The 25,783-nt window shown below is 43.7% G+C and overlaps 1 protein-coding gene across 1 annotated transcript; it reads right to left on the bottom strand.

Moving 5' to 3' along the window:
* Nucleotides 1-3,684: 3,684 nt before the first annotated feature.
* Nucleotides 3,685-25,067, bottom strand: ATP5F1A (ATP synthase F1 subunit alpha). Its single transcript, XM_089656880.1, has 12 exons — nucleotides 24,893-25,067; nucleotides 18,923-19,001; nucleotides 18,161-18,330; nucleotides 16,088-16,261; nucleotides 14,763-14,929; nucleotides 12,914-13,062; nucleotides 8,914-9,065; nucleotides 7,531-7,755; nucleotides 7,337-7,444; nucleotides 5,860-6,004; nucleotides 5,580-5,730; nucleotides 3,685-3,907 (listed from the first exon to the last, which is right to left on the bottom strand). Exons 1-12 carry the CDS (start codon nucleotides 24,950-24,952, stop codon nucleotides 3,829-3,831), a joined length of 1,659 nt encoding a protein of 552 aa, XP_089513006.1. The 5' UTR covers nucleotides 24,953-25,067; the 3' UTR covers nucleotides 3,685-3,828.
* Between the last annotated feature and the right edge of the window lie 716 nt (nucleotides 25,068-25,783).

The raw sequence follows: 25,783 nt of genomic DNA on the forward strand, positions 1-25,783 counted from the left end.
GCCACCATCATGAAGTTAGTTTCTGATTGTTTGGTCAGAGATATTCACACCAGTGACCTGCTGGAGGTCATTTTGTAGGGCTCTGGCAGTGCTTATCCTGTTCCTCCTTGCACAAAGGAGCAGATACCGATCCTGCTGATGGGTTAAGGACCTTCAATGGCCCTGTCCAGCTCTCCTAGAGTAATTGCCTGGCTTCTGGAATCTCCTCCATGCTCTTGAGACTGTAGTGGGAGCCACAGCAAACCTTCTGGCAATGGCACTTATTGAGGTGTCATCCTGAAGAAGTTGGACTGCCTGTGCCAGCACTGGAGGGGCCAGGTATCACCTCATGCTACCAGTAGCAACAGACCCTAGCCAAATGCAAAACTAGAAGGGAAAAAAAAAAGTAAAAAGATGCGTAGGGAAAAAATGTAATTGACCACAACTTGTAAAACCATTCCTGTTTTGGGGGGGCAGGGGGAATCATCTCATTATTGCCCATCAAGTGCACCTCTTAATCAACTTCCGCTGCTATGGTGTTAAAGAAATTAACAACCCCCTCTACTACTTAACTGACCAGATCAATATCCCAGCAGTTTTACTTTGTTATACTCTGATTAAAAAGTGTTCCTTTTTAAGTAGTGGTATATCTGCACCATGGGCTGCACATGGTCAGCCAGAATTTGTACAGGGATGCTGGTAGTGACTACCTTTCAAAAGGTAGTAATGAGGCCTGCAGACTACCAAGATATGGCTGCCCAAACCACGATTGCACCTGCACCATGCTTTACCTTTGGTTAAAAGACAGTCCTGGTTCACCACACACAGACATCTGGTGGTTGGGGAACAGGGTGAAGCTCGATTCATCAAACCCTATAAAGTCTCCACTGATCAATAATGCTCAAAAGAGGAGGAGGGTGGTGCAACACTCCTAAATAGTGGACTAATATCAGTCATTAGTGGTATGGCAATTGCAGATCACCCATGAATGTTTTGCTTATAGAAAAAGTCTTGATATAGACATTAGAAGACCAAGATTAAGCTCTAAAGTCACTTTTGCAGCAGTTTTATGCCAGGTGACAATCCCACACAATTTTTTTTTTTTGTCGCAAGCAGTTCACAGCAACTGCCCTTGTACATATTAGATATTTTCCCAGCCCCTGTAAATGCCCTCATACCCTTTAGTACTGTATTTTGCAACATGGTAAATAAATTAGCAACTTGAGCACAGCACCAGCTAAGCAGCCACCAACAATTTGCCCTCATTGAAGCTCAGTAAGCTGACATGGATTTAGTAGCAGCACACGTAGTAAATGATGAAAGTGAGGCTTTGCACCTGTTAGCTAGGTGTCTCATCACACAGCAGAAGCAAATGAATGTTAAACTACATCCACTTTTAATGCAAAACTTACACAAGTTCACACCTGACAATCAAGTAATGTTTCCATAGTTGTTAAATTCCATTTTACCCCCCCATTAAAGTGTACTCAAGCAAAAACAGTTGCGATTGCAGCTTACCACACATTAGAGGGAGAAAATATATATTTTATCCAGACTTTATTTTCAACTGGTGATCTAGCCAGCAACACCCTGCCTGTCCATGGAGAATACTCACTGTACAGTATCCTATTGGCATCCTAGGACAGAAGATGCTCATGTTACAGAATAGATGTCCCTCTTTCATAAATCATAGGATAGCATTGTGTAACCCTGATAAAAGACAACACAGGAGTACAACAGGACAGTAGGATCAAGTTATTTCCACTTTGTGGACAGTGCTTTTATGATGGTGTTTATCTGGTCAAAGACTTCTAAACAAGAGGAATTAATGGTTCTAGATTTCCACTCCACTTTACCCCAACATGCCCAAAGTGCTTTAAAGAAAGCTGCGCAAAAGATTTTCAAATACTTGTGATCACTAGCTGTAGCTCCAGTCATTTCTGCAAAAATTAAAAGTCAACAGCTACAAAAACTGTAGCTGTTGACACTTACCCTGTCCTCCAATCCAGTGCTGTGCTCACCCAAGGGGGCACCAAGGACCATCTTAACTGTGGGCACCCGGCTGTGACAGCTTGTTGCTTACTACACATGCATGAACCATGCATTGCAATTGGGCCTGCAATCATCTGGGAACTATGCCATTTCCTAGAAGGCAGCAGGGAGAGGGGGCAGGAGAACGTCCTCTCAAGTCACCAGTGTGTAACTGGCAGCCTTCCAGCTATTGTGAGACTACAAGTCCCATGAGACATTGCAAAGCCAACAGCTACAAGCATGATTCCAGTAGGCAGAGACATGATGGGACTTGCAGTTCTGCAACAGCTGGAGGGCCATCAGTTTGACACCCTCATCCTAGGCAATCCAAGAGAAATGAGAGCAAGTACATTTATTTTTTTTTTTTAAATACGTGGCAAAGAGGCCTTAAAAGCAGAACTCCACCCAAAAAGTTCTGCTCTAAGTTGAAGATCTTGCACAAGAGGACCATTCATTCTTCCAATGATTAGTGGAAGCACACAGGTAGGAGCACACAACAGCTCCTGCAGGCACTTGGCCTAGCAATCACTGGATAATACTTCTCAGCCTGGCAATCCAAAAGACAGGTTTCGAACAGCCAGACATCAGAAAGTGGTTTAGACCACACACTGCTGGTACTGGTAGCCTGAGCAGAACTGGAAAGACATTTCAAGAGGCAGACCAGTGGCACATTTCATAGATGTTTCACCTTAAAGATGGTATGGGGGTGGCTTACAGCCTACCCATTTAGCAAAATGCCCCAACTTCCTGTTGTGTGAGGAAGTGATAAACAACTCTGACTCTGGAAAACCTCCAACAAAGTTCAGAAGTGGGGAATTGTTAGAAATGGATGTTTTGCCATGGTGACAACCATAACCCCAACATCAATGGCTGTCACAAGGACAGTAAATGACAGTCTACCAATGAACAGAAACTTCAACCTGAACCTCATTTTAAAATGCATGCAAGAGCAAATTTAAAAAAACAAAAAAAACAAAAAAAAAAAACAAAAACGCATGCAGCACAAACAAACCCAAGCATTACATTGCAACTCCAGCTGCATCCAGTCTGCCCGGGTGTTTGTTTTGAGGCCAGTTCACATGGGTAGTTCACAGTCACACCAGTGCACCCGGTCATGCAATTTCATTGAAGTTGCATTAAAGTCCAACCTGAAGGTTTTATATGCAACAGTGGGTCAAATGTTGCAGAGTGACAACAAGTCACATCCAAGTCGCACCCAGCTAAAGTTGTGCCAAAGCTGCACCCCCGAAGTCACATGACTTTACATCCTACAAGTGTGAATGGAGCCTAAGAAAGGATATTTCTCTGCTGTAAACCTGTGAATTCATGCCCAGGACTGGGCTTTTCAGTCTTTCAGGCTCATGCCACACTAGCAGTCCTGAAGCTTACCAGCAACAGGATTGACAGTGAAAACCCCACTCACCTGTTTCTACAGACTTTTCTCCCTTGCTGGTAAAGTGCAGAACTCACCTACAGTAGTCTTTCAGCCAAGTGAGCTGTGCCATAGAACAGGGGACGTTTACCCTCTTTGAGCAATCCTGTTGCTGCAGCCATTTTGGCCTGCTCAAGTGACACGGCCCCATGACGCTGAATGCAATGTAATCTGCTTTGCACAAAGATTAGTGGGGTTGTCTAAATAAACAAGCACAGAAACACCAGTAAATAGAGGCCACAAAGTTTTCAGGAACTTTTTACTCTCCAATTGAGAAATGTCTGTACATTAAAAGCTCAAGTGCTTCAATAGGTTTCGTGAAAATGGATCCAGGAACAAAAAGGACAGCGACATCCACACGCCAACTGGGAAGATAGGTGGGAGTTTTACTCAAATGAGGACAGGAAATTTATTACAATTTCTTTCAGCTTGGCTTCTGCCTGTTCAGAGATCTTTCCATCGGTCCTAACAAACAAAAAAAAAAAAAAAAAAAAAAAAAAAAGACATGGTTAGCCTTTTATATAGTGGTAGAAGCCTAAAGAGATTTTGTAAGACCATAAATAAAGCTGCATGACTAGGCCATTAGACTTCTCATATATGGATTTAGGCTAAACATAAAAAAAAAAAAAAAAGGGATAAAAAAAAAAAAAAAAAAAACTACTTCTAAAACAAGACTTCCTTAATGCCAACTGGAAGACAGCAGTTTCTTCAGTTCAGATTTTTAACTTCCCACCCACAACATACAGAGATCATGCAGCCCCATATACAAAGCTGGATACATATAGGATGCCCCCTTATTGACCATGCTCTGCAAAAAACATAAGGCTAAAAATGAGATAGGCGATATACAATCACAAAATGCAACACTACCAACCTCAGTAGCTTGCACAAAGCAGAAAATACTGAAGCCAGTTTCTGCATCAGTGGAGCTGAATTCGTTATTAGCCCTGCCATTTGTTTTCACATGTTAAAAGGGGAAGGTGAAGATTTTAACCACGTCATGCCGGCCATATGCATATACAGCCAAGTCCATAACTATTGGGACATCGACACAATTCTAACATTTTTGGCTCTATACACCACCACAATGGATTTAAAATGAAACTAACAAGATGTGCTTTAACTGCAGACTGTCTGCCTTAAATTTGAGGGTCTTTACATCCAAATCAGGTGAACGGTGTAGGAATTACAACAGTTTGCATATGTTCCTCCCACTTGTTAAGGGACCAAAAAGTAATGGGACAATTGGCTTCTCAGCTGTTCCATGGCCAGGTGTGTGTTATTCCCTCATTATCCCAATTACAATGAGCAGATAAAAGGTCCAGAGTTCATTTCAAGTGTGCTATTTGCAGGGATGAAACCCAGCGTCTGGTGATGTCTATGCGTTCCAGACTTCAGGCTGTAATTGACTGCAAAGGATTTGCAACCAAGTATTAAAAAGTGAAAGTTTGATTTAGGATTCTGTCCCATTACTTTTGGGTCCCTTAACAAGTGGGAGGCACATATGCAAACTGTTGTAATTCCTACATCGTTCACCTGATTTGGATGTAAATACCCTCAAATTAAAGCGGACAGTCTGCAGTTAAAGCACATCTTGTTCGTTTCATTTCAAATCTATGGTGGTGTATAGAGCTAAAATGTTAGAATTGTGTCGATGTCCCAATATTTATGCACCTGACTGTATGTAGCTTCTCGGCAGGCGACTCAATACTGAGCGGGCCCATAAACGCAGCCCTGTATGAAAAACTTGACGTGCTGAGAGTGTGCTCCCTTAGCAGAGATCAGAAAGCTTCCGATGGCATGTATGCATCAGGAGCTTAGCAATTATGTGACCACTATGACAACCAATCAGTGGTCACATGACCCCAAAGCACACCTCACAGCATCTAGCTCTTAAAGGGCCTGGAGGCATTGGTGGAAAGAGGTGAATACTCTTCAGAAGCATCTGTTGACAAGGTGACCTATAATGCATGTCAGAGCAATTCGTGGAAACTACATTGAGTTGAGCCCAATTCAGATGCCACTAGTGCAAAAAAGGGAGTTTTTGGGTCATGAAGTCCTCATTCTGGGGAGTATGGTACCAGATTTTGAAAATCTGACAACTCGAACACAACAAATAAAAATGAGCAATCTTTACCTAATGGTTGCTAGTAAGTCTTGGTGTTGGCTTTTAACATGAGCCAGGAAAGACTGCTCAAATCTTGTGATCTTGCTTGGCTCCATCTTGTCCAGATGACCTCTTACACCAGCATAGATAACTGCTACCTGTTCTTCAATGGCCATGGGAACTGCAAAACAGCAGAGATTGCACATGTGCAGAAAAGGTAAAAAAAAAAAAAAAAAAACACAAAAAGCACCCTACTGTTAGAAACAAAACATTTTCTTTAGACAGAAGAGCAGAGGCCAAGTCAGCTTACCATATTGCCCTTGCTTCAGCAGCTCAGTCAGACGCACACCACGGTTCAACAGCTGCTGAGTGGCAGCATCCAAATCAGAGCCAAACTGGGCAAAAGCTGCAACCTCACGGTACTGAGCCAGCTCTAGCTTCATGGTACCGGCCACCTAGAGATGGGAGAGAAAAAAAAATAAATCTCTATCCAAGTGGATTGCAGGTGCAATGTCAGGCTCCTATGGACTCTTCCTGCAGTTCTGTGCCTGAACCTCTGTAAGGGCGGTCAGTTTCAGAGCTGCAGGAAAAGTGAATAGATGTGTGCAGATTAGCACGCTCACACTCCACTGAAACTAAAAGTCTGCCAGTGGCAGACAGGACTAAGCTCATTCACAGATTTATGAACAAATGATAGGGCTGTGAGGGCAAAGCTCTGCACAGCCATGCCAATTTTAAATTGTGACAGTAGAGATAGGGGAGAGGAGCCCCTACCTAGTCATAGGGGGCTCACGGGGTAAGAAGCTGCTGCACAGTAACAGGTTACATCCCAAATATGGGTGTAACAAGTTACTAAAGCTAAACCTAACCTTAGGCCCTGGGTTCACACTGTGTGCATAATTAGGCAGTATTTTGACCAATGCATATTGTCAAACTCCAAGCTCTATAAACTTGAATGCTTATAGGATTTAAGAATATCAGGCGATTTATCATTGTGCAATGAGGGAAGGTGTGGCCTAAGGAGATAAACATCCTATATCAAGGTGTTCATAATTAGGCATATTCTTTTCCACAGGCAAAATGGGCCGAAAGAATTTTAACCTACTCTGAAGAGTCAAATTGTAAGTCCCAAAGGGATGCAGCACTCTTAGAATTGCTAAGATATTGGGGTGTAATCACAGAATCAAAAGTTTTGTTGCAAATAGTCAACAGGGTCACGAAAAACAAAAAAAAAAAGTCTGATTTCAGAACATCACGTTTTGGAGTGGTGTCATCTTCAGGCCTTAAAATGATTTTACCTGCTTCCCTGCTGCCCTATAGCAGAAATACTGCTACAGGGCAGCACGGGTGCACAAAACATTGCATTTCTGGGTAGAAGGCACATGCCCTACCTGGGCCACCATTGGCAGCTGCAGAACCCCATTGAGAGCTTTCAGGTCCTTTCTAAAATGGGAGATTTACAGTGAAGGAAAACTGTACCTCTCTGAACAGTACCTAGGAGGTTGCTGCTGCACAAAAAGTTGATAATGTACATAAAATAGAAATTTGTAAATTGTTTAGTTATTTTCCACTGTAAAAGGGAGGATAAGTGAGATGGGAAAATTTTGTCCCCCCCCCCCCCCCCCCATTTAGCAGCATAATTCTTCACACCAGAATTTTTATTTTTTTTTTTTTTTTTAAATACTGTAGCTAGTCCACACGTGTGAATCGGCTCCACAGAAAAGGAGTTTGGATCACATCATGCGAATAAAATAAACTCTAACAAAAGACACATGCAGGTAACTTGCCTGTTTCATGGCTCTGGTCTGGGCAGCAGAACCTACACGGGACACCGATAGACCGACGTTGATGGCAGGCCGGATACCCTTGTAAAACAGCTCAGTCTCCAAGAAGATCTACAAAAATGGGATGAGTGGAAATGTTGAAGCAGAAATAAAATTGACAACTAAGGTTCTTAAAATCAGTATAAGCAGCCACCAACCTGTCCATCAGTGATGGAGATGACATTTGTTGGGATGTAAGCAGACACGTCACCGGCCTGTGTCTCAATGACGGGGAGAGCAGTCAAAGAGCCCCCTCCAAACTGGTCGTTCATCTTGGCAGCTCTCTCCAGCAGACGGGAATGGAGGTAGAACACATCACCAGGGTAAGCCTCACGGCCAGGAGGACGACGCAGCAACAGAGACATTTGACGGTAGGCCACAGCCTGCAGAAACAGGATACATTACATGACCAATATCAAATATATCAATTGCAGGTATTGATCTTACCCAATGTGCCAAACAAGTCAATAGCAAAGCCACATTTCACCAACTGCTTCAGTTCTGCAGCAGACTCATTTCCCATTGTGTGGGGTGACTATCCAACACAATGGAGAATGAAACACTGCTGCAACAATTCTAAGTCAAACCAGCTAACTAGTATCCACCCATAAGCAAACTTGCCATAAGCTACTGAATTACTACTTTACATGACACCCAGGTGTACTGCAATATAGTCATCTCAAAAAGGTGATCAGCTAAAGGGAACCAGGGATACCAAATTGAGAGCTGCGGCTTTTTGCAATGTCCAGGCTCAGGAGGGGGGCACATCATCCTGATCCCAGCTACCGTCAGACTTAACACATTTCATGTCTGATTAGGTAAGTATACAATCCAGTTCTGAATAAAAATTACAAATTTCACATTAATAGTATAAACATTTCTTCAAAATTAAAGGCAGGCCTTTTTCCTGACCCAGATCGTGGTAAATATATTTTCCTGCATGAATCCCTATCACTAGAATGTTAATCGCTCAAGCTTGGCTGAGGGCACTACCACCAACTGTGCATGATTGGGTGGCCAGCCAACAGTACACGACCCTACAAGAATGTTATCTACATTCACAGAGGCTGTCCTGATAAAGATCAAAATTTGGGATGAGTGATGTGGACGCATGAATATATTATCTATACCTTGTCAACCTAAGCCTTAATGCTCCATCGCTCCGCCCCAAGATGTTTATCGCCTGTAACTATGACTCACTCACATTTTTACCTGTCAGACTTAATACAAATTGAGGATATAAATGATTCATTGCTTCTCGCTGTATCTGAAATATACTCTCCTACTAGTTTCAGTTCTTCATTTCATTTTGCATTTTGTCAATGCTTTTACATCTGAAATTTTAACTACCCCATTGCATGCTATACTCAGTTTGCTTGTAAAAAGCAAAAAAAAAAACCCCCATAATAATGTTTTAAAGAAGCTGTGTATGATCTTTTGGCATCCAGTTTAGCAATTAATGAAGACATAACCAGTTGCCCAAGTACATAGCTCTTGGTTATTGGATAAACCGGGTTCTTCAAGAGTGTGATAACGCATACCTGTTTGGATAAATCGTCATAGATGATCAGAGCATGTTTCCCGTTGTCTCTGAAGTATTCTCCCATAGAGCAGCCGGAGTATGGAGCCAGGTACTGCAGGGGAGCAGCGTCAGAGGCAGTGGCAGACACCACAATTGTGTATTTCATGGCATCTAAAAGGTCAAAACAGTTAAAAATTAGTAAAGGGCAGATTACCTTGCTTTCAACCATCTCACATGCAGCCACCCCTGTACCTGAAAGTAGGAAATTATGGGCACTTTCGCTTAACGCTTGTTACACTGAAAGGTTTAATACTTTGGCATGCACAATATCTTCTCAGGGATGTTCACTTCATATTGCCTGAAACCCGGGACATGTAGTTTGTTTTTTTACCTTTAGGGCTGGTTCACTATAGAAATGCAATCCAGATGCATTCTGGGCAAGTTTGATGCATTCTAGTGTGTTTATGCATTCGTTCATTCCCCACCCCCCCTTTCTTCAATTTAAATAGGGACATGTGCGTTCCAGTACAGTTCTGTGCAGAAAAATGCAGGTTGTTCTACTTTTCTGCAACCAGAACGCCCTGGAATTGCAAACACTGATGAGAACTATGACAGACAACCATATAACCTACTTTATGCGTTGATGGAACAAAAAAAAAAAAAAAAAAAAAAAAAAACCACAACTGAAGCAGTGTTAACTGGCCCTTAGCCCTGCTGTGGGCAAGCAGCAGGACTCACCTGTCAGGTGGAAGCATTTGAGCGGCAGCACTAATGCCCGATTGCTTCCACACAGCCCATTATGTTGCCAGACCTCCTCTAATGCTAAATTGATGACCTATAAAAGAGGGGCTTTAAAAAGCGGCACCTATAGAAAATATAGGGTACTAAAGTTTGTTGCAATTTCATGAGCACATGCAAACTAAGGTTTGCCATGTTGGATATCTATTTACTTGATGCAGCCTAGTCTTATTTTCAAAAAAAAAAATTGGATAATGTATTGCTTTTTGTGCCCTAAAATGAACTTTAAGTGCATTTTCTTGTGAAAAACCTTTGAGATAAGGTGTCCCCCAAAAGAAAAAAAAAAAAAAAAAAAAAAAAAAAAAAGGAACTACCACATTCTCTAGGGCAGTGATGGCGAACCTTTTTGAGCCCGAGTGCCCAAACTGCAACCCAAAACCAACTTATTTCTTTCAAAGTGCCAACACTGCAATGAAACCTGAATATCGAGCTTTTGGTTTAGAAAAAACTCGTACAGTAGTGCAAACTAATTAACAGTACAGGGGATGACCAGAGACTGCAGACACAGTACAGGGGATGACCAGAGACTGCAGACACAGTACAGGGGATGACCAGAGACTGCAGACACAGTACAGGGGATGACCAGAGACTGCAGACACAGTACAGGGGATGACCAGAGACTGCAGACACAGTACAGGGGATGACCAGAGACTGCAGACACAGTACAGGGGATGACCAGAGACTGCAGACACAGTACAGGGGATGACCAGAGACTGCAGACACAGTACAGGGGATGACCAGAGACTGCAGACACAGTACAGGGGATGACCAGAGACTGCAGACACAGTACAGGGGATGACCAGAGACTGCAGACACAGTACAGGGGATGACCAGAGACTGCAGACACAGTACAGGGGATGACCAGAGACTGCAGACACAGTACAGGGGATGACCAGAGACTGCAGACACAGTACAGGGGATGACCAGAGACTGCAGACACAGTACAGGGGATGACCAGAGACTGCAGACACAGTACAGGGGATGACCAGAGACTGCAGACACAGTACAGGGGATGACCAGAGACTGCAGACACAGTACAGGGGATGACCAGAGACTGCAGACACAGTACAGGGGATGACCAGAGACTGCAGACACAGTACAGGGGATGACCAGAGACTGCAGACACAGTACAGGGGATGACCAGAGACTGCAGACACAGTACAGGGGATGACCAGAGACTGCGGACAGTACAGGGGATGACCAGAGACTGCGGACAGTACAGGGGATGACCAGAGACTGCGGACAGTACAGGGGATGACCAGAGACTGCGGACAGCACAGGGATGACCAGAGACTGCGGACAGCACAGGGATGACCAGAGACTGCGGACAGCACAGGGATGACCAGAGACTGCGGACAGCACAGGGATGACCAGAGACTGCGGACAGCACAGGGATGACCAGAGACTGCGGACAGCACAGGGATGACCAGAGACTGCGGACAGCACAGGGATGACCAGAGACTGCGGACAGCACAGGGATGACCAGAGACTGCGGACAGCACAGGGATGACCAGAGACTGCGGACAGCACAGGGATGACCAGAGACTGCGGACAGCACAGGGATGACCAGAGACTGCGGACAGCACAGGGATGACCAGAGACTGCGGACAGCACAGGGATGACCAGAGACTGCGGACAGCACAGGGATGACCAGAGACTGCGGACAGCACAGGGATGACCAGAGACTGCGGACAGCACAGGGATGACCAGAGACTGCGGACAGCACAGGGATGACCAGAGACTGCGGACAGCACAGGGATGACCAGAGACTGCGGACAGCACAGGGATGACCAGAGACTGCGGACAGCACAGGGATGACCAGAGACTGCGGACAGCACAGGGATGACCAGAGACTGCAGACAGTACAGAGATGACTGCTGACCTTTGGGGAGGGAGGGGGAGCGGGTACCTGAATTTGACAGGTACCCGCTCTTACTTCCGCAGAGTTTTTTTTTTTTATCTTACCTGTTCCTCGATCCAGCCGCGCGCTGTCTTCCCGGCTTCTGTAGTGTGGGCGCTCGTCGGACAGCCGGATGCCCAGTGCGCATGCGCGAGAAGCGCTGCGCTTTGTGATTGGTCCGGCGGCTTCTGGGATCTGTCATGTGTCCCAGGTACCGCCTTACCATTCACAAAGAGCACTGCTTCTTGTGCATGCGCACTTGGGACCCGGCTGTCACGCACACTACAGCCGGGAAGACAGCACGCCGCTGGATTCTCCTGGCGTGCCCACAGATAAGGCTCGGCGTGCCGGCTGTGGCACGCGTGCCACGGGTTTGCCATCACTGCTCTAGGGTCTCTGATTTCAGAACATGTTTTGGACTGGTGTACTCTTCAGGCCTTAAATGATTTTAACTGCTGCCCTATAGCAGAACTACTGCTAGAGGGCAGCACGGGTGCACAAAATTACATACATAATCTTGCATTTCTGGGTAGGGGGCACATGCCCTACCCATGCCACCATTGGCAGCCACAGCTGTCAATCACCGGATTCCGGGGATTGCCAAGCATCTCCGATGGGGAGGGGAACAGCACATAGTATAATAAAATTAAAAAAAAAAAAAAAAAAAAAACACAACACAGTTAATCCCTTTGATCACCCCTTCCTGCCCAGTGTGTTTTTTGCACTCATCACTATTGGTGTCACTGGGGAAGTCAGTGACACACCAAGACAGTTCCCCACCAGTGTCAGAATGCCTGCCGCAGTCCCGCTATAAGTCGCTGATTGCCATTACTTGTAAAAATATGCAACGCCATTTGTGAAGGCTATAACTTTCACGTAAATCAATTTACACGTATAGGGATTTTTTTTTTTTTAGGCAAAGACATGTAACCGAAAACATTTTGGCCTAAATTTAATTTACTGGATGTTTTATAGCAAAAAGTAAAATCTAAAACTTTCAAAAAATTGTTGGTATTTTTGTTTATAGTGCAAAAAAATAAAAATGCACAGGTGATCAAATACCAAACAAACACCACACATGAATTTCATGTATGTACAGCACTGCATGATTGTGCAATTGTCAAAGTAATGCAGTTCCATATTGCAAAAGGTTACCTGGTCAGGAAGGGGGTAAATCCTCTGGAAAGCAAGTGGTTAATACTAGAAATGTCATCTTCATTACCAAATGAAGAGCCCTGGCACTACCCAATTGCTATGGGAGAGGGAGGAAAAGTTTTTTTTTTTTTTTGTAGCTTGTATATTTATATATCTTGAATTCTACCTGCATCAGTCAACCTCTTGACCAGCTGGGCCACAGTGGATCTCTTCTGACCAATAGCCACGTAGATACAGTATAGTTTCTTCTTCTCATCAGTTCCATCGTTAAACCTTTTCTGGTTGATGATTGTATCAATAGCAATGGCAGTTTTGCTGTGAACAAATTGGCACAAAAGGAAAATCAGTCTAAGAAACTGGAAGCTACCTGTATGCATTACTAAGCACCAACTCCCACTCCTTCAGAGAAGCTCACCACATTGCAACCCTTACTAAACATTGCAGATTAACGCTCATATTGTACGTACTGCCACACTAAAGCTAGGTTCACATCCGTGGGTGTGCATGTAAAGTGCACACATTTCTGCAGCCGCAAAAAAAAAAAAAAAAATGCACTGCCTTAAAGGCCAAGTTCACCTTCGGGGGAAAAAAAAGAAAGCATTCATTTTTCTTCCTGCAGGAGCCTGGAAGGCATTGCACCCATGATCAGTGGTGCAATGTCAGGCTTCTGCAGACAAGCCCTGCAGCTTTCACCGCATTTCACTCCGTGTTGAAATGCTGCAGGCCTTTTGAATGTGCTCATCAGCATCACCGCAGTTCATTCAGAACAAGCAGTCAGCTGTGGTGGCCAACAGTTGTAGTCCGTGCATTTAAAGGAAAAATTGATGTGGCTGTGTGGGCAGAGTCTTGGCACAGCCGGTTTTTAAATTGTGACAGCACTGTTGCTTCAGGAGGGAGATGGGGGGGGGGGGGGGGGGGGGGGGGGAATTGGTGGGAGCTGGAACATGTTACATATTCGACCCTAAAAACATGGGGGGGAACATGCAACATGTTCCAAAAGTTGAACCTCTTACGAAAACATGCAGGGGTGCCGTTAACTCTTAATGGCACCCCTGCATACTGAAAAACATGGTGCATGATAGAAAAGCATGTGGTTTTCATGTGGCCATGTTTTAAAAAAGTAAAACTGACTTTTGCAGGAAATGCACGTACAGCAGCCCATGTACAGAGCTGCTTAGATATGAATGTAGCCTAAAAGGAGAGTTCAGTCTGAAAGTGGTCCTCATCTTTGATGTGGAAAGTAAGGGTTGGAATCTGTTTAGGGACAGTGAATACTGTATTTAACCACAACATGTTCCCTATCATGGCAAAAAGAAAACCCCACACATTTAGTGCTTTTTCTTTTTACATTGGGGGCCAGAAAGGTATAGGTCAAGCAAGCAGTCCCCCCCCGTCCCCCCCCCCACCAGTATCCTAGGAAAAGCTGAATGAACTTGTCAATATCCACATATACAAAAGGTTTTTTGAGTAGACCTAACACCAAAATGCTACAAACTTGAAGGAGCCCAAGCTTCTTAAACTGGGACAGATGACAGCATAACATCTTGTGCATATTGACTACCAGAAAGTCATGTTTTGCCTATCACAATGCCATGATGCAAAAACTTCAGCAGGGCTGGGCATTATATTTTGGGCAGGAGCCTGGTTGTGAGTTTATTGTAAAGCTACATTGAATAAGCTCTATGCAGTGCAAGAGCGAGGATCATCTTCTATCAATTACACCCAGACTTAGATTCCTTGTGACAGATGCATTAAATCCCAAATCCAACCAACGCATACTTTGCTCTATTATAGATTTATGGTCGTGGGTCCACATCAGGGAATATTACTCTTACTTTCCTCGGCAGAACAGAGTGGGGTAAGAGTTTGAATGATTGAAAACCATTACCACACGACTTCCTGTACCAGCATCAATCCCTACATTCTCATTTTGTGTACAGGGACAGGGCGACAGACAAGTCAGTAAAGTACTTAAATGAAACGCCATTTTGACATCAGTATTTACTTATGCTTACCCAGTCTGTCTGTCACCAATAATCAGCTCACGCTGGCCACGGCCAATAGGCACCAAACTGTCCACAGCCTTGATACCAGTCTGCATTGGCTCCCTCACAGAAATACGGGGGATAATGCCAGGGGCCTTCAGACCCACTCGTCTACGGATTTTTGAGCCAAGTGGGCCCTTTAGGAGAATGGGAAAGAAGTCAACTCACTTTTCACATACACTTAAGTGTTAAATATACACACTAACCTGCAGTTTTTTTTTTATATATAAATCTGGTTTAACAATGTTATAGAAGTTAAGTCATTACACACTCCCAGGCCAGCAGCTTTTAAACTGGCACTTTCACAAGAGAGCAAGTAACTACAGGTTCTGGAACTCCAGCTTAGTTGCTTCACCGAGTACCTGGACACCAGAAACCTGAGCAGTCCCTATGGGAAAGGGCCATCAACCTCCAAGGTCACTGGTTGTCTTGCCTTTTATTTTCCAGTTGATGCATCTCCTCCATTCAGAGGAAACATAACCCATGGAAATGCATGTCCTGTTCAAGGAGGTGCCTACATCTCATGGGCGGTCCTGGAAGACTATTTGGGAAAAACTGCTGTCTGCTAATTGGCCAAGTTAGCATGGCTAACATAAGAAACTAGTATTTGTTTTCAGAAGCCATTGAAAGGGAAGAATAGAATTAGGATATGATTCAGTCTTCAGATATGTCCTATCAAAGCTCAGCCAATTCATTTGGATAAACACGGTCACAGATTTATAACAATGCAAAACTGCACCTAAAGTGGTAGACCACATACATGAAATATGAACAGAGTATATCCCTGTATAGTGTGTACTTGTCTCAATCTGGAGCACTGTCATTTGTCTGCTTTCTTCCTCTTACCTGTATGAATCGCATCTGACAAAAGGGGACGGGGAGGGAGCTCCAGCAGACTGACCGCATTAGCTCTGTCCCTTGCCTCCAATCAGCTCTGCTTTCCTCACTGAGCTCTGCAGAGTGACTTCAGCTCTCTACCCCCTTTTTCTGGCAGCTCACATAAGCTTTACAAAAATTGACTTAAACAGAAGTAGAGAAGACTACAGATAAACAGGTACAACTTATGTAGGGGGATTTGTTTTAATCTCGATCGCCTGAGGCCAGTCACATCACTGGGTATATGTAAGGGTTTAAGGATAACTAGACACTATTCTGAAGGTCATGATTTAACTTCATTGAATTTCCGTGTGCAATACCCAATTGTTGGAATAAAGCAAAAAGCTACTGAGGGCACAGGTTTGGATTGTTGGTAAACATGAATTAAGAGACCACAACACGCAGACAGATGGGATTACCTTGCCATCAATGGCGTTACCAAGGGCATCTACAACGCGTCCCAGCAGTTCCACACCAACAGGTACATCCACAATGGCTCCAGTTCTCTTCACAATGTCTCCCTCCTTGATGAGCTTGTCGTTACCAAACACCACAACACCAACATTGTCTGGCTCCAAGTTCAAGGACATACCCTAGTGGGAAAAAAATTGAATAAAATTCATAGGAAAATGCTCTCAAAAAAAGGCATGCAGACATAACCTGGAGCCATTCTGAATGGCTCCTCAAACTAACCCAATGAACCATTTCAATGGGTTGCATTAATGTAACAATAGATAACCATAAATGGGTTTTCAGGATCACTCATTCTCAATTTAGAAAAAATATACAAGGAGGAGGAAGTGGTTATAAAAAAGGTAAAAAATATTTAAGTTAACTGCTCGCCAACCGCACAAAGTAGCGTTACTGCCAATGTGGGCTGGCTGTCTCTACGACCATGCTGGCGGTGTTCTGGCTCCGACGTCACCTGGCTCCTCCCCACACGTATTGTCATGAGTCACGTGTCTGACATTCCCTGAGGAATGTCACATGATACGCATGGGAAGGAGCCAGGTGACGTCAGAGCCAAAACACCGCTAGCACGGTCAGCGACTCTGCACATCAGCTATATTTTGCAGCTTTTTTTTTTTTTTTTAAAGAGATTTACTACTGTCAAATGTGAGTGCAATTTTAAATAAATGATTTGTGGACTTTAAAAAAAAAAAAAAAAAAAAAAAGAAAAAAAAAAAAGTGCTGCACTCTGGTCGTGAAATTTAACTATAAAGCCAGCTATGCTGTAAAGGGCTAGCCTAGAGGATACACTATCCATAAAGAGGCAGATTATCTCCAGAGGAGAAGATATACATTTTACCCCCCACTAAGGGAGATGCCCGCTTGACCTGTCTTTATATACGGGCCAATATTTGAAGGTGAGGGTCCATCTTTAAAGTCACGTCAATTACAGTGATTCACAACGTTTGAAAGATTTACAGATTTATTGAGTGATAGTGGGCTCACTCAATAGTAGGAAAACGGTTTTCACCAATATTTTCTGGTGACATTATGGGACTACTAATTTCTACCTATACTGTCAAGTGACTTATGTTTATGGTTAAGTTTTCATTAGAGTGGATGCAGTTTTGAGCAACACAACACTTTACATTGGTCTTGCATTTATTTTTTATGTGATAAGCACACCGTTTGCAGAAGCTCAATATTTTGGTTTGTTCAAACTAGTCATTGCTCAATTATAGGGCAGCGCACAATTTTTTATTTTTTTTTTCAAAAAAATAAACCCAGTGGTGACCAAACACAACCGTATTGCAAAAGGTGGGCACGGGGGGGGGGGGGTAAATCTGCGAGAGCAAGTGGTTAGTGCATTCAAGAAAAAAAAAAAAAAACCCACACAAGAAAAACCCACACGCCTTTCAATGTCAGCTCCCCATTACTTACCTCAGCTAGATCTCAACTCAGCACTGACCCATCTGCAACAGCATTGCTCTTCTCTCCAGTCTCTAAAGGAGGATCAGCAATAGAAGGAGCCATTGGGATCCTGCCACCAATCAAAACCAGTAAGCACAGAGCAGAGCCTCATTGTGCATGTGTCAATGGCCGCACGCAGTGCGACTTGGGATCGAGCACTCATGAGTGTGGCTTGCTAGGAGGTCAATTGGAAAGCAGGTGGAGACAGGAGCACCGAATGGGAACCCCAGATCAGGGCCTGCTCTGTGCCAAACCATAGCACACACCAGGTAAGGGACATTTTAGAAAATAAAACTGAACGTTTACAAGCACTTTAAAATTATAGAACATCCAGTCAGATTAGTCAACCACTTTTTGCCCCATGCCGTTTTAAAGTGGCGCTGGGATAAGTTATTCATGCAAGTGCTGTCACACCCCTTCTAAGTGGGTCCCCAGCACTGGTACAGGCGGAACAGCTAGATGTCACCCATTCTATACATCTGAAGTGAAGTGCTCCCCAAGCTCTGAAGCAGGAAGATACTCATTACACAGGCCTTGGGGAGGGGGGAGGGAAAGACAACACAATCATGTACCTTCAACCCCGAAGAGAATTCCACCATCTCTTCAGCCTGGACATTCCTGAGACCATAGACACGGGCAATACCATCACCAATGGAAAGCACTCGGCCAGTCTCCTCCAGTTCAGCGCTGGTGTCTGCGCCCAGGATACGTTCTTCCAGGATGGAGGATACTTCGGCAGTACCTGCACGATATTGTGGCCTCTCAGTAAAGCAAAAAAATGCCAACAAGTCTAAAACCATAACGAAACTAAGCTACGATCTGAGACTTTTCTAAATTACAAACTAGCTAGCAACTGGACATTTATAAAGGCAAAATAAAAAAAATTCTTACAGGGGAGGCAACAAATCTGTATCCAGGTTCGTAATCACAACCACTGACAATTTTACCCACTGCAAGAATTATAATTTCTCCGGAGTGAAGCTTTAAGCATCTGACCTCAAAATAGACCGGAAATAGGAAATTCTATTTATACAGTGCTGGTGTAGAGCTGCAATGCTTTTGCAAACATTTTTGAATGCTTTCACATGCACAGGTCCATAACATTTTTTTATCAGCTTGAATTATAGGCTGCTACCAACTTACACCTGTTATTCAGATACAGATGAGCTTTTCTGACCTTCACAGGAGGCCAGCGAGGGCCCACACCATTAAGGTTGCAGATTGTACGTAAAAGGTGAACAGCGGAAGTAACTAGACGGTGACTATCATCTGACGACTACAAGTACACCCATTAAACACTTATCTTCCACACACTAGTAATGACAAACACTTACCAGTCTTCTGAAGCCATGATCCAGATGCATGGATATTCCTAGTTGCAACAAAAGCTGCACCAAGGGCTCTTTTGGAGACCTAATGAATATTAAAAAACAGTTTATCTTCAAAGCTGAAGTACATATGAACATCAATGCCCTTTAAGCAGAAAAGGAAACATGATACAATGACAGACTTGCAAGTCACCTTGTGAACCTTGTCCTTGAACAACGTGCGAGCAGCAACCTTCTATAAACATTCTCCCAAGATTTCTGACTTTGCTACAAACCCAGCTAAATATACACAGAATAATAGACTTCATGCACAGCTTACCACACATACTAACAAAGTATCATTGCCAGCAATATCCCAGGAATAAATTGCCTAATCACCGATAGGACCCCTAGCCAGTCACTGACAGGACACAAAAGTTCATTAGTGGGACCTAGACTGGAAGTAAAGCAGCCTGCAAATTACCTATACCAATTAGGCCTTAGACTGGCCATACACTATACAATTTTCTGTCCAATTACTGCCCATTTCCTTTAGATTTACCTTCAACTATGTAGTGCAAGGGCCTACCTAATTGGATAAAACTGAAGGTGTTGTTTGGGTTTGACCTATTACATGGTTTTTGGTAAATATAAAGCAAAAAAACAAAAACAAAAAAACAAAAACCAAGAAAATTGTATAATGTATGGCCAGCCTTAGTCTGCGGTCACACCAGACTTTGCAATTGTGCAGCTTCCAGTGAAGTTGCACAATTTCACAGTCGGATGTTAGTAGACTTCAGGTGCGACTCACAAGACATCTGCAACTTGCAGAACATGTCTATGCAAATCACATCTGAACTATCAAAAAGCAGCGCATGCACTACTTTCAAAATCTGTGCGACTGACCAAGTTGGAAATCGCACCGAAAAGACCGCTTCAATTGCAGACAATAGACGGATTTGAAACTATCAAATCGTATGACCGGGAACTTACTGTCCTATGCCAGAACAAGTGAGGAATGAGACAGTCTTGGTAAAACTCTTCACAACTTCCTTCTAATTGTAAATTAGCTGGAAAGTGTGATTAGCACATCACACCATATACTATACTTCACAATATCAACATGCCATGTACAAAAGGATAAGTTCACCTTTTAGACCAATAAATGCACTTTTTTGCTGATTAATTTTTTTTTTTTTTTTATTTTTGTCTATAGGAGCCTGGAAAGCATTGAACCAGAAATCAATACATTGCTGATGCCATGCAGGTCTCCTGCAGACCTGTCAGAGTATTTGCTTGCCATAAGGGATGTACAAGCAAACAGATATTCTGACAGGAAGCCTCAATTAACTACAACAGAGCTCCACAGCGCCGTGGTAGTTCATTAAAAACTACAAGCCCACAGCCGCCAAAGGCTGCCGGGACTTGCAGTTCATTCAGAGAAGTCCGCGAATGAATGTGGCTGCCATGTGGGTAGAGCTCCGCTGTTTTCTAATTTGACATAGTACAGGGAGAAATGTACCCGTACTGGTGGGGGGGCGGATGCAGCTATGGGAACATGTTCCACCCTAAAAACAGGTGGAGCAAGTAACACGTTCCAAAAGGTGAACTTATCCTTTAACCGCCTCCCACCCACCATATAAGGAAATGATGGGCGCAAGGCGGTTCCTCATTCTAGGACATCATGACGTCCTCCCACTAACCGTGTGCCCCCAGGGGTGGGCAGTGCAGCAATCAGTGGTGCGGCTGTGTCCCTGGACACAGCAGATCACCGATCAATGGAAACAGCCGAAGAAGTCGGCTCTGTCATGTGATCAGTTGCATCCAATCACAGCTGATCGCATGTAAATAAGGAAATGCCGGTTATCGGCAGGCCTCTCCTCACGAGCTGTCACACTGACAGCTCGTGAGAAGAGGAGAGCCGGTAATCGGTATTACTCAGAGGAGACATGTACATTGATCAGGGCACTGATGGATCAGTGCCATGATGATCAGTGTAGCCCCATCAATGCCACCTGAGTGCCCATCAATGCCACCTGCCAGTGCTCAGAGCTTCCTCAGTGCCATATATGACTGCTGCCTGTCAATGCCCATCACTGCAGCCTCATTAGCTCACATCAGTGAAAGAGAAAAATCACTTATTTACAAAATTTTATAACAGAAACTAAGAAAAAAAAAATTTTTTTTTGGTTTGTTTAGCAAAAAATAAAAAACCCAGAGGTGATTAAATACCACCAAAAGAAAGCTGTCAGTCTCAAAAAAATAATAAAAAATTTCATATGGGTACGGTGTTGCATGACCGCGCAAATGTCAAAGTGCAACAGCGCTGAAAGCTGAAAATTGGCCTGGGCAGGAAGGGGGTATAAGTGCCCGGTAGGCTAGTGGTTAAGGGCCTAAATGCATACAATAACCAAAACTTTGTATTAATGCAGGAAGCAATAAAGGAAAAAAAAAAAAAAAAAAGAAGTTTAATTTTTGCTGTGTGTCCCCACTGAGTGGAGATTTCTTTTTTGCTTTCAATAGGGTGTGAAGAAACCAGTCAGGGCGAATTTCTTTTCAAGGCTCTTATCACATTGTCAGTCTGATTGGGCCCCAGTACACCATGGCAGCAGAAAGGATACACTCAGAAGATTCTGGCTCCACCGCAGGACTGTTTGTCAGGTTTCGAGACTTTTATTTATGCTTTAAAGTGTATGAAATCGTCCAAAATAGGGATCCGCAATTCACAAGGACTGCAAGGTTGTTGAGGTCAGGGATGGAGGTGAAAGTAGAATACGCAAAGAGCTGTGCAAGTTTTTGCTTCTATACCTGGAATAAAGTTTGCAATGTACTGTGGTTTGCTGTGCCTCTAATGTGCAAAGCGGCATGAGCCCATACTACACAATCAAAAATAAAAACACCAAAGTGGCACGCACCAATACTATACAAATATATATAATAGAATACATATTATATATAAAACACAAGTTCTATATAAAAGGATATCTCCAGAGCAGACATCTGCTGAGCACAAGGGCATTGCTCCAAGGACTCGGTCTGCTCAACATAAGACACTACCGAAGGACCCGACTTGTCCCGGGGGTTATTCAGAGAAGCAATGACAGAACAGAGGACGTCCTCTGTCCACCATGCAAAATGCTCACTGCAAATATACTTCTATTTGTGGAAAATAAAAAAATGACATGCAAAGAAGGAAAAAAGTAATTTGTCTTTAAACCAAACTAATAAAAAATTTAGGAGTTTTAAAAAGAAAAAGGGAAATAACTCAGTATACTCAAGAATAAAGATTAGCAGCAATCTGTCTCTGAAGTATTTTTTTCTATTATTCTTAACATTTCACTATGTTGAATGCTTTGCAGGATGAGCGTGCTTTTCCTGCCAATAAAATATGCCAATCACTTCATTCCCATTTATTTCAGGTACTTTAGTGCTGTCAATTTACACAGCGCTTTATATATATTGTACATTATCAGTAATTTTTTTGTTTTCGTTTTAATTTGCATTGAAGCTAGCACCCCCACAACCCATACTGACCTTCCTGTGCAACCCTCATACTTAACAGATTTTTTATTTTTTTTCCCTTCAATTGACATTTGTGCAATTGGCATTGCAGTATTTTCATAAGGAAGTTTATTTTTGTCATGTATTGATATCCATGTGCACAGATGAGTAGTGGACATTCTCTGTGCTGCCCAATACGCCAGAAACAGGTCATTCTCATATATATATATATATATATATATTATTTTATTTTTTAAAAAAGCATGGAAACTTCTGATGAACCCTTGTGTATTATATATTATAGGCTCCCTTGTGTATTATATATTATAGGCTGGTATACACCACAAAACAGTCCGCAAGCATTTCGGCGTGCTCATTTTTGATGCGTTCCGGTGCATTTTCTGCCTTCACCTTAAGGGCTGGTTGACACCCCATGCGTTTCAATTGTCTTTCTGCATCCAAAAACGCACAGAAAGTAGGTTACACGGTTGGCAATGTCACAGTTCACATCAGGGCTTGCAGAGTTCCAATTACAGAAAAAAAAAAAAAAAAAAACCACGCTGCATTTTTTTTTGCACAGAACTGCACTGGAACGGGGTAAAACGCATCAAATATTTACCAGAACTCACATGTTCCTATTTCAATTGAAGAAACAGGAGGGGGGGGGGAAAAATTAACTTGAATGCATAAAAAAAACAAAAACATGTGGAAACACATCCGGACTGCGTTTCTATAGTGTGAACTGACCCTAAATAAGGACGTGTGCAGTCTGAAGGATTTAGGTGCCTTCAAGTACAGTTCATGAAAAAAAAAAAAAAATGCTGCATGCACTGATGTAAACTAGGCCACTGGAAACCATGTAACCTACTATCCATACATTTTGGATGGAGAATTAAAAAAAAAAAAAAAAAACCACTGGCTGGATAGCATGTGGTGGGAACTTTCCTTTAATTATACCATAAGTGGTGACCTTACTGGAGTACCGGGCAGCACAGAGATCATCCTCTACTCACCTGTGCAATACAAACTGGAAGATGAATAAAAAACAAAAAAAAAACTACACACACTTACAAGTTGAAAAAGTAATGCAATTTTTTTGTTTTGTAATTTGTTTGTTAACTATTCATGCAAAAAATAGAGAGACACGCTGGTAGGTGAATTGGCTCCTGTCTAAATTGTCCCTAGTATGTGTATGTATGAATGTGAGTTAGGGACCTTAGATTGTACACCCCTTGAGGGTTAGGGACTGATGTGAATGTACAATATATATGTAAAGTGCTGCATAAACTGACGGCGCTATATAAGTACCTGAAATAAATTTTCACCTAAAAAACATCAGAATAGCAAAAAAGATTTAGAGGAGTTCTAAGGGCTCGTTCACACTAGGCTGTTTTGCCAACGCTTGCCAAACGCCCCTATAGCGTTTGGCAAGCATTGGTCCGGCGTTTGCGGAGCGTTTTTTTAACGCTCCGCAAACGCGGTTTAGCAGCGTTTGCCGAGCGTTAATAACGCCCCACAAATGCCTATAATGCAGTTTGAGTGGTGTTACCGCTCCGCAAACGCCCCGCAACCGCGTCACAACCGCCGGCCGGGCGTTTGCGGAGCGGCACCATAGACGAGAATAGGAGGCTTCAAAGCCTCCTGACTTGTCCAGAGGCGTCCGTTTTGCCGCGATGCAACGCAAACGCTCCCGTTAGAACAGCACCATGTGCTGCAATATGCAGAATTGGCAGAGGCGTTTGGGAAGCGGTAAAAACGCTTCCCAAACGCCTCTCTGCCGCCTGCACACAGCGCTAGTGTGAACGTAGCCTAAGTGTTGCAGTGGTCTGCAGATAAAAAAAAAAAAAAACCCACAAACAAAAACACTTAGATTGTAAGCTCCCAGGATCAGGGCCCTCCTATCCCTCTTGTATTGAACTGTATTGTCTCCCGTTATATTGTAAAGCGCTGAGCAAACTGTTGGCGCTATATAAATCCTGTATAATAATATATAAATCCTGTATAATAATATATAAATCCTGTATAATAATAATAATAATAATAAAAGAAACCACAAAAACCCTGCAAATAAAAAAACTCAAGTTTTGGGTATTATTGCTGAATTGGAGGGCGGTTGTCCTGCATGGAGGGAGGGGGAAGGGCAGAGTGTCCTGCAGGGTGACAGCCCCCCCACTCATCACCCTCATAGTGTTCTATAGAGTATATATTATATATACACACACCTCTCCCCCTCTCATCTTATATACAGAAAGCGCCCCCGGTGTCATGTCCCCCTCCCGTCACACGCGGTGTGTCCGTGAGAGGAGGCCGCCATTGACCTTCACATGACAGGACAGGCCCGCTCCGTTCCCTCCCCCAGCTCTCCACAGGCTGCCTCCCCGCTCTCCTCACACCGCCCCCCCGGCTGCCCCTTGAGGTAAGGTACGGGAGGACACGGAGAGACAAGGCCGCTGCAGGCTGAGAGAAGAATGGCGGACTGCCCGCCCTCACACTTACCACACCGGCCTGCCGGGGCAGAGAGCGGGCAAGAGTGGCGGCTACCCGGACTGTCAGCATGATTCCCGGTGGAGGAGGAAGAGGCGGTGAAGTGCACGTTAAGCTGGATGTCCTGTATCCGGCTGTCCCCGCCGACTGAGAAGATGGCGGCCCTGTGAGGCGCTTGTGAAGAGAAGGTCAGACCCACCCACCGGAGGAAACCGCCCACAGCCGCGCCCCCTTCCCCATCCAGCTTTATTAACAGGCGGGCAAGGACACCCGGCAGCTGACAGGCAAGAAGGGCGGGGCCGTTGCCAGGAAGTCACTTCCAGCCGCAGGATACCCCCGCCCGCCGCCTCCTACCTTACGCCCAACTTTATTGACAGGAGCTGGGGGAGCACACAGGGCACCTTCGTTGCAGAGATTGCGTGTTCAAACACAGTTGTTTTTTTTTTTTTTAAATGAATAAAAATGTTCTGTTTAAACATGTGGCGGATTAAAATATTTATTCTCAATCACGGATCGTTACAAATCAGACCTAAATGTAATATTGAAACGTAAAAACAAAAAATGACACCATTAGATAACGATGACTAGATCTGAAGATTGAAGGTGCTCTGCATTGACATCGGTGCATTTTTCACAAACGTTTCTAAAATATGTAAAATAAAAAAGCGTGAAAAACCGACATAGCGTTGACATTTAATTCTTAAGCCGCGGTCAGCGGACGCTCATCAAAAATATACACGTGTGTTTTGGGTTTAAATACGCTCAATCCCTTCAGACAGGCAGAGGGCCGTTGCAAATGATAGATAAAATTCAATTTGTTTTTAAACAACCTGCTGAGTGGTAAACGCGGTGAGGTGGTAACCATGGCGAGGTGGTAACCATGGCGAAGTGGAAAACGTGGTG

Source organism: Staurois parvus, unplaced genomic scaffold, assembly GCF_062004578.1.
Source record: "Staurois parvus isolate SC_StPar_1 unplaced genomic scaffold, SC_StPar_1.0 ptg000946l, whole genome shotgun sequence".
NCBI lineage: Eukaryota > Metazoa > Chordata > Amphibia > Anura > Ranidae > Staurois > Staurois parvus.